General features: G+C 31.7%; 1 protein-coding gene across 1 annotated transcript; it reads right to left on the bottom strand.

Annotated features, from left to right (window-relative positions):
• Positions 1–8,499: 8,499 nt before the first annotated feature.
• On the bottom strand, positions 8,500–9,990 carry LOC139854660 (heavy metal-associated isoprenylated plant protein 41-like). The gene is made up of 2 exons (XM_071843952.1): positions 9,813–9,990; positions 8,500–8,702 (listed from the first exon to the last, which is right to left on the bottom strand). The coding sequence occupies exons 1-2, from the start codon at positions 9,988–9,990 to the stop codon at positions 8,500–8,502; spliced, it is 381 nt and encodes a 126-aa protein (XP_071700053.1).
• Between the last annotated feature and the right edge of the window lie 548 nt (positions 9,991–10,538).

Raw genomic sequence — 10,538 nt, forward strand, 5'->3', positions numbered from 1 at the left:
CGGTTTTACGGTGTTCTTCGTGTTTTCAGGTTTTAAATCATTAAGTTAGCATATCATATAGATATAGAACATGTATTTAGTTGATTTTAAAAGTCAAGTTAGAAGGATTAACTTTTGTTTGCGAACAAGTTTAGAATTAACTAAACTATGTTCTAGTGATTACAAGTTTAAACCTTCGAATAAGATAGCTTTATATGTAGGAATCAAATGATCTTATGGACATCATTACTACCTCAAGTTTTCTGGATAAAGCTACTGGAAATGAGAAAAATAGATCTAGCTCCAAAGGATCCTTGGATGGCTTGAAAGTTCTTGAAGTAGAATCATGACACGAAAACAAGTTCAAGTAAGATTTCCACTCGAAATAAGATTGTTATATTTATAGAAATTGAATCAAAGTTTGAATATGAGTATTACCTTATATTAGAAAGATATCTTACTGTAAATAAGAAAGATTTCTTGAGATTGGATGATCACTCTACAAGATTGGAAGTAAGCTAGCAAACTTGGAAGTATTCTTGATTTTATGAAACTAGAACTTGTAGAATTTATGAAGAACACTTAGAACTTGAAGATAGAACTTGAGAGAGATCAATTAGATGAAGAAAATTGAAGAATGAAAGTGTTTTTAGGTGTTTTTGGTCGTTGTTTTATGGATTAGATATAAAGGATATGTAATTTTGTTTTCATGTAAATAAGTCATGAATGATTACTCATATTTTTGTAATTTTATGAGATATTTCATGCTAGTTGCCAAATGATGGTTCCCACATGTGTTAGGTGACTTACATGGGCTGCTAAGAGCTGATCATTGGAGTGTATATACCAATAGTACATACATCTAAAAGCTGTGTATTGTACGAGTACGAATACGGGTTCATACGAGTAAAATTGTTGATGAAACTGAACGAGGATGTAATTCTAAGAATTTTTGTTAAGTAGAAGTATTTTGATAAGTGTCTTGAAGTCTTTTAAAAGTGTATGAATACATATTAAAACACTACATGTATATACATTTTAACTGAGTCGTTAAGTCATCGTTAGTCGTTACATGTAAGTGTTGTTTTGAAACCTTTAGGTTAACGATCTTGTTAAATGTTGTTAACCCAATGTTTATAATATCAAATGAGATTTTAAATTATTATATTATCATGATATTATGATGTACGAATATCTCTTAATATGATATATATACATTAAATGTCGTTACAACGATAATCGTTACATATATGTCTCGTTTCAAAATCATTAAGTTAGTAGTCTTGTTTTTACATATGTAGTTCATTGTTATACTTAATGATATGATTACTTATCATAATATCATGTTAACCATATATATAATCATATATATGTCATCATATAGTTTTTACAAGTTTTAACGTTCGTGAATCACCGGTCAACTTGGGTGGTCAATTGTCTATATGAAACCTATTTCAATTAATCAAGTCTTAACAATTTTGATTGCTTAACATGTTGGAAACACTTAATCATGCAAATAATAATTTCATTTAATATATATATATATAAACATGGAAAAGTTCGGGTCACTACAATATTGATTTGAAATGCTGATTTGAAGCACTGAAATCTCGTGGTCTACATTACATTACTGATTACAAACAAACTATAGCTCACCAACATTCGTGTTGACTTTTTAAGCATGTATTTCTCAGGCGCTTAGACGTTGTTGCTTCCGCTGTTAGACTTGCTGTTATAGTCTAGATGTTATAGACTTGCTGTTACAGACTCGCTGTGTTAGACTTCCGCTGCATTGTTTAGAGATGTCTCAATCATAGAACTTTTACTTTGCATTCACAACTTATGTTACATTTGAACAATGGTTTTGTAATGACCTTTGTGTCACGTACTTATGTTAATGCTTTCTATTCGTAGAAGCACGTTATCCTTGTAAATCATTTGGCGTTGGTAAAAACGTTACCTTTTCATGAATTCAAAACTTGTTTTAAAACAGCATATAGTGTTGTAACCATGTAAAGATACTGTTGTTGATGATCCGTACACGTTGATTTTGTACGGGGCGTCACAAATCTCCTTAAAGATTAATCAGCTTTTAAGCCTGATAAACCTCAATCTTCATGATTGATTTAACAGATTAGATGGTTACCTCATGACTATCGATGATATCTGGATGTAATGTAGTATCCTCCTAAGCTACATTATTTTCTTACCGAGATCATTACGATTTTAGGTACTTGTTGGAGGCTTGGCTTGACCAATTGCGGGGTAGCCCGTGCGTTCTTTTGGCACACATGTTCGATCGTCATATCTTTGGTGCTCGGTTCCCACTTGATTCCCGGTTTCTTTGAAGACTATATATTATGGATCGAGATTTTCTACCTCATTATAATGGTACGCTATTCGAAATTATCTTTGGTTACTTTTTCATTATTGCTTGAGGTTCGGGAAAGTACTGTTTTGGGAATACAAGTGGGAACCATGGTTGATTTCGACTCCAAATTCGTGCCCACGCTAGGATTTGTTTGGTTTTTTCTACGTTTGGTCCTACATATACTTTTGAAGATGTTATTTTATGGTAGAAGATTATTTTCGAGTCGGATTTGCTTGAGGACAAGCAAGACTCTAGTGTGGGGTGGTTTGATATCGCATATTTTATACACGTTTTCCTTAGCGATATCGATCACATTTTAGTCCTTTCGGATACGATTTGGCGTTTATTTTGATAGTGTTATGAAAGTTCGAGTTCTAAGACCAAGAAGATGAAATTTGAAGTTATTTGATGGTTTTAGTGATTTTCTATGCAAACGAGTGAAAGATGTTGGTTTGATTCGAGTTCGGTTGGAGTTAGTGAGTTTTCAGCTTCAGATTCAACAAAAGGGGGCCTGGAACGCCGCTCAAAGACCTGGAGCGCCGCTCCATTAGGCACAAAAATGAGGTCGAGAGTTTTCAAAGTCCACAGATCAGATACTTTGGGGCCTTGAGCGCCGCTCAACACTTGGAGCGCCGCTCCACTTCCAGCCGGGTTCAGAATCGGGGTATTTAAAGCACGTATTTTCACCCTAATTATGAGATCTCATTCCCAGGCGATTTGTAGCAGCTTTAAGACGAAAAAGGGTGATTTTGGGGGAATCCCAAGATCTCTCTGACGCTTCAATCATTACGGGAACGTGCTTCGATTCATTCATCACTCAAGATTCATTCATCTATTAGGTTTATCTCTTTGTTTCAAACAATGAATTCATCTATTATTTTGATTGTGATTTTGGTTTTAGCCATGATTGTTGGCTAATTATTTAATGTTTGTCTAGACTAATAACCGAGGTTTTGGATGTTTATTTGAATTATCAAGGATTGTATGCATGTTAATTTTGTTTTGATCAAAAGATCCATTCTTGTTCATGTTTACATGTTTGCTCTCAATTGATTATTGTGTTTGTTTGATCAAGGGAACCCTATGTTAATTTAACACTTTAATTTACAACTATTTTGTCTTAAGCGGTTGTTTGCTAAACCGGACCAAGGGGGTAAATTGAGTAAAGACTAGTAAATTGGATAGGAATGAATTGTGTAAGCGAACGTAAGCACAATTGTTAATCGAATAATAAGTTAGTTAATTAGTTAAACACAAACAATAAGGTCTTAAGTGCAAGGGAACCCTACACTGTGTAATTAGAGTTTAGGTGGTCGTTAAGAGAACTCTTGATGACCCGTTTGGTTAATTTGCATGCATAGATGAGATAAACGATCTTAATAACATGAACATCCATTACCGAGGGTAAAAGGTCTAGATGAACATTCTTGTTTGAATTGAATACAAATCTATCGTTATTATTTGTTAAGTGCTAGCGCATAAACTAAAAAGAACAAAAATATTGTTTTTACTTTTATAAACCATTTCTTGATTCGGCTAATCGTTAAATAGCCAAAACTATAAAAACCAGTAATTTCATTAGATTTCTGGATAAAGTAGTTTAATTACTTGTAGTTACAATTTTAAGTTGATACTAAAAATTTCCTTGGAGCGAACTTTGGACTTTACCGAATCATACTAGTACACGATCGGGTACACTGCCCATTTGTGTGTTTAATCAATTAAACCGGTATTTTCCACTGATAAACTATATACTAGATTTAACACATCACTCGTCATCAGTGATGACATCTTTTGGAGATGCTTAGCCAATTAGTTCATTGTGGTTGTTGCAGGGACGATATGATTGAAGAAGTTCGACATGACATGTAAGAGCCTGCCATATTAAACTTGGGGGACTTAATGACATGTGTATTATTAATACCCACTGGTCATCTTAACGGGCTATGTTAATGGGCCACTCTTGATGGGCCTCCATATTATTTTGTCCATGAACTACTAATGGTGAGTTATCTATTATTGGGCTATCGTTAGCGGGCTCCTATAGTGGACTACCCCTAATGGACTTGGGCCACTCCATCCTATATAAAGAAGACTTAAAGGAGGTTTTTGGAGACAATATACATACACAACATTAGGATGAAAGAACGGTTCACCTGGAACCTCTCATATCTCACGATACACATACGCAACATGAGATGGAGAAACTCCTTCTCCTCTCATAAACATTCATGGAGGCACGAAAAAAGTCAACCACCAACACCACCTCCATCTCAAACGAAGCGTCTCTTTACCACCCTCGATGAGAACTATCTCGACGGGTCAACACGACCATCGGAGTGTAAAGAGGCGGTTCCCCCACAAGATGCACTCAGGTCAGTTTTTGCTTGATTAAAACACTACAATAAATTTCAAGGAAGTGTTGATGGTGATAAAGACTTATGAGTTTCTTGATATAAATGATAGTAATAACAGTAGCTTTGATGGTTTGAAGAATATGATGATAATAATAGTAGTTACGATCGAATGTTTGTTGTGACCATTTCAAATGTAACTCATGAATTAATGGCAGTGAAGATAATTTCATTTTTTTTCATTTAATTTATAACTTATTTTAATTTTTTACTTTACATTTATTCGATATGGATATGAGTATCTAATCCTTCAGCTAGATCAGTTATTTGCAAAAAAAAAAAAAAAATTAATAAAAATAATTAAAAAAATTGTCTAATACGTTAATAAAACTCAATCTAACTGAAATGTACTAAAAATATCCAAATGAAAGGTCAATAAATAAGGTAAGAAAACACTAAACACGACTTAGCAATAAAAAAACATGCACAAAAAGAAAATATACATATATAAATGTTAATTCTGATCAAGAGTTACAAATATGAGGATACACATGTCAGTAACATCTAAGTGAAGTGATGAAGACAATATCTCTAATATTATTGTAATATATGAAAACCCCATTGAAAATGTTTGATTCTCCATTTGAATATTAAAATTATAATTACAATACCAATAACAACGATACTAAATTCTATCAATGTAGAGCAAGGTTGGAGATCTCGGATCTTGGGGAGATCTCATTTGGACATTTTTGAGGAGATCTCGGCATCTCGAAAAAATCTCGAAGAGATCTCGGGCGTTGACTTACTTTATAGTGTTTTTTTAATATAAATATATATAAATAAATAAATAAATATATGTACATTTATATATTTTTTATAGTGTTTTTTATATTTCCTAAGAGTCACTGATAAGCAGATAAATATATGTACATTTATATATGTACATTTATAGTGTACATTTATATATATTTTTATAGTGTTTTTTATAGTGTTTTTATAATAAATATATATTTTTTATATACAATGATAAGCAGATAATTTCCTAAGAGTCAATACTTTATAGTGTTTTTTAATATAAATATATATATAAATAATTAAATAAATATATGTACATTAATATATTTTTTTACGAGATTTACAAGTAAATCTAAGAAATGAGGGAGAAAATCCGAAAAAATTACGAGATATTATGAGAAAATTCGAGAAATGAGCGAGAAAATTCGAGAAATTTTGGCTTTGACCAAGTTTGACTCCGTTGACCGAAAAATCTCGGGAAATGGACATCTCGTCTCGGCGGCATTCTAAAAACGAGATCTCGGAGAGATCTCGGAGAGAAATAAGGAGATTTACAACACTGATGTAGAGTATGTGTGAGGTGAGATGTAAACATTGATTCTTCAACCCTAAAGTAAAAGGATAGTCGTTCTTCCACCCACGGGTAAAGGAAACCTTTTCTCTACGCGGTGATAGAAAAGTCATCTCATCCTCTATTTAAGGGCCTAGAGACTGCTTCTAGAATTAAAATTATAATTACCGTTAAACTTTGCCATTGAATTTCATCACAATTGGCCATAATCATTTCATCCAAAATTCTAGTCACCTACAAAAAAAAAAAAATCATTGAAAAAATAATTTAAACATATACGATTTATCTAAATAAAATAAAGTTATTCATTAAAAGGAAATAACAATTTGATAAAGAGATCCGGGTATAATTTTTTTTAATTTAAGATAAAGGTGAAATGATCAAATTTGGCATATGAACAGTGGTAACATTTATCATAATTAGTATATTTTTATATTTATAATTTATAATATAATTATAATTTATAATATAATTATAATTTATAATTGGCAAACAAATAATTTTTTTTATTTTTAGACTACTCGTTAAGGAGACATCAGTGTCTATGGTGACTTGTATCAAAAGGATAAATGTATAAGATTTTCGTTGTTTAGACTACCCGAGGAGAGATGTAATTGTTTTTACGCAAATATATGTTGCCTAACCAAATTATTTTGCAACTATTTTCAACAGTTTCCTGATCATTTCATAATAAGCTACTAATAGAGTTTAAACCAAAGACCTACAAATATATCAGGACCTCAACCAGACCACTTGACTATTTTGTGATCGTTTCAATTGTTATTGTATCCTGTAATAAATTCAGTCTGTTTCTATATTCTACAGGTATTAGGTTCATCTTTGTTTCTACTTTGTACCCCATTAAAGAAGATAATATATGCAATACAAGATACATTACTTACGTAGCTAGTAGCTACTTTGACTTGTATTTTTTTCGGCCGAAATTAACGAATACTTATATAAAACCGAGATCGATTTTCAAAGGAGAACGCCCTCAACGAGGAATAAAAAAAGAAAAAAAAAGAGAGAAACAGGGAGCTCGCACCAAGAAAGCAATTATCTAAACGAAACTATCTATAAACGAGTCTCCCAAAAACCATAAAAACAAGATAACGGTATTAAAAAAAAAAAAAAAAAAAATATTCACACAGAGCACATATACTAAACAGTACTCGAAATGCATTTAAAACAAAATAAGCCAAGAGCCACATATTACATATCTTTTAACGGAGTGTCTACGAGCATTGCTTACAAAAAAAATGCAGTGTCTACAAGCATTGCTTACAAGTTGCTAACTTCGTAACACCAAAAAAGAGCAAAACCGAGGTTTATGGGGTTGAACAACGACAACCTACAATGCATACCTTTGATCAACTTCAAGCAAACTGTTTTGAAGATTAGCTATCCTTAGTTTACTCATGTATTGAATCTCTTTCAAATGATTTATGTAATCACTTAATGGATCAACACCATTTTCAGCTTTGCATCTTTCAAACCCGATTGCCAACATATTTCGAACATTGCTTAAAAGATACTCATCAGTATTCCCAATTGTCAATCACGCATGATCGAAATATTCCCTAAAAATCTGGAAAACATGATTCATAACTAGACGCGCATTTGCTGTTTGTGATGTAATTTCTTGATGTTGCAGAGGATTTTGGTGATGCGAGTTTGAAGATAATACAAATTTGAAAGTGTTGCATTTTCTTAACGGAAAAGGCTCGTCTGATCTTTTACCGTCTCCCCTCGTTTATTATTGTAACGAGGATAATCATGAATGTTGAACTTGACACATTCGAGCAGCTGTAACAAACTTTGAGTACCATGTTCTTCGATGTTCCAAGAATCGAACGGGGTTGTATCCTTATGTGTTACATGAGCCGTTTAAACACAACATGCAACTTGCATTCTTCAAGAAACCTCGAACTAGATTCCTATGAATCCTATATAAGCAGAGCAACATATGACATACAATGACATTTTAATTTCCAAATTAATCTACCGGGATCAAGAAGTATGAATTGCAAAACTTGCTACACGAGAACTACTTGGTCGGGACTTTGGAGGGAGTAATCAGCAACTCGAGATGTAATGGGATTGGACTTCTTATATTTTTAAATTATATATAACAAATAATATGTGTAAATATAGAATAAAACCATAAACATTAACAATAACATAATTGTCTAGAAACATAAATATAATAACTCATTTGTTCAAAAACTCTAAAATTCTAGTTTAAACTCATATGGGTAATAAAATGTTGACCCAATTTTGACTTTCACTGACTCTGACCAGCACATATGATTTTTATCCATTAACTGATATTGACCGATTACTTAAAGGGATTTTGGAAAATTATTTTCAGTTTGTTGCATATAACATAAATTTGTGAAGATAATAGGAATAATATAAAAGAGAGATTACTCTATGACTTGTGGATCACCTTCAAGCCCAATAAAACCAGCATGTGGAAAGTTGTAAATAATCCGGTCAAACTTTCTGTTTTGAAGATCTGGATGATGCTGCATTTTGGTTGCATCAACTCTATGTAACAGTTGAGCTCCATAATTATGCAAGATTAACAAATTTGTTGCTGCTCCATTGTATTTCTTGATCAGCACATCTAGTAAAGTAATCATAAACATTAACCATTAGATAATAAATAGCATATACGAATTATTATATTATTCAGTTATTTAAAAAATGCAAGTAAAGCGAACATTCTCAGATTGAAACAGGAACATGAACCGAACTGTCTGGGTACAATGAGCTAATATTGATCATCATTAAGGATGATTTCATTCCGAAATTAGGAACATGTATGAAATTACCAAATAGGGAATCCTTTTTAATTTTTATAAATGTTTCACTAACTCGAGTGTCCAGTTTATTAATGGTACTTTGGGAATGATTACCAATATGTAAACCCATCCTACACCTTGGTTTAATAATCATTCCTAAAACCTGAACCTCATCAACTGTACATTTTTGATGGAGTGAAGTGCATTTCTTCATTATTAAACTAAACACACCAGGTTCGATGATACGTAGTAACAGGTTTTCGAAATATGTCAAATATGAGTATTGTTTTTATTAACAATTTGAATTTAAATAAAGCAAGACAGAGGTTGTCAATATTTACTTATAGTTATACTGTATTTGACATAAACAATCAAGTACCTTAAGTGGATTTTGGAATGATTAAATTCATCACAAGTCACAAGTTAACATAACAACATTTATTTAGTTAAATTAAATAGCAAATATAAATAGAAAATATAAATTTGCCACTCATAATATGGAAACGAAAATTTTATAGACCCTTATTTTCCGTTATATCAAATAAAAAAAAAATTCAAATTTGACATTCAAAACGTAATTTATCACCCTAATTAGATGATCGAGAACTCAGTTTTATTTGGTTTCTTTTAAGGGGTAAAAAAATTGGGTTCCTAATTTATTTTTAAGGTAAAGCAAATCATAATAATCAATAATTGTAACTAAAATTTGGTTTATGTTTTAGTTAAAACATTACCATAAACATATGATTTTCAACATCAAAAATTATAATGCACAATACTAAACAATGTGTATTGAAAGTCTGAAACCCTAAATGATGATCAGTATAAAAAGTTAACTATAAATGCGTATATCAACAAATATAACACATTCTTATACAGTACGGAGTACAACTAAATAAAACAAGAACAAAAGAATTTAGTGTTTAAGTTACCATAAGAATCAAGTGAAGTAGCAACAATATTAGTAGCAGAACCAAAAGCATAAGCTAAACTAAGACCAAATGAGAAATCTCCATCTCCTGCCAATAATATTTTATTTTTAGAATTGTAATGTTTAATCCACTTCACTTCATTTTTACTCCATACTTTTTGTTCTTCATACCTCCACATAATTTTTCCCTTTTTTCCAAAAAGTAACAAAAATGTTTTAGAGTGTATTATACCCAAGGTTACTACTAGTAGAAGGGAGGTGATATGTACACAATTATCATGCTTTACAGTATTGTACTGTACAATACTGTAAAGCATGATGGTTGTGTAAATCATGATGGTTGTGTATATAATAATTTTAGGTTGTGTACATATCATCACCCTTACTAAAAGCATGTTTTAAGGGTGGGGTGGCTTTTAAGTGTTTGCCTTCGAAAATGTTGGTTATTACGAATGTGCCATTCAAAGGTTGAATCATTGGGCAATCAAACGACGTCTTGGGATGATTCATAGAAGGGTAATATTGGATTAAGTTTTATTTTTTTGTCGTGTTCCTAATTAGCGTTTTAGGCAATTATATGACTACGTATAAGCTATTGCTATAGCCTATAGGCTTTTTGTGCATATACCCGTGTGTATCCGTCACTTTCAAGTAGTCAATTTCAACTTCTTCTTTTTTAAATTTTTTTTTTACGGCGAAAAAGAAATATATATATTAAACCTTCATC

Source organism: Rutidosis leptorrhynchoides, chromosome 6 (assembly GCF_046630445.1).
Source record: "Rutidosis leptorrhynchoides isolate AG116_Rl617_1_P2 chromosome 6, CSIRO_AGI_Rlap_v1, whole genome shotgun sequence".
Lineage (NCBI taxonomy): Eukaryota > Viridiplantae > Streptophyta > Magnoliopsida > Asterales > Asteraceae > Rutidosis > Rutidosis leptorrhynchoides.

Coding starts and splice junctions, on each gene's coding strand:
- LOC139854660 (XM_071843952.1), bottom strand. CDS start 9,990: ATGTGGAGGTATGAAGAACAAAAAGTATGGAGTAAAAATGAAGTGAAG. Junction 8,703..9,812: donor TACTTCACTTGATTCTTATG/GTAACTTAAACA, acceptor TTACTTTACTAG/ATGTGCTGATCAAGAAATAC.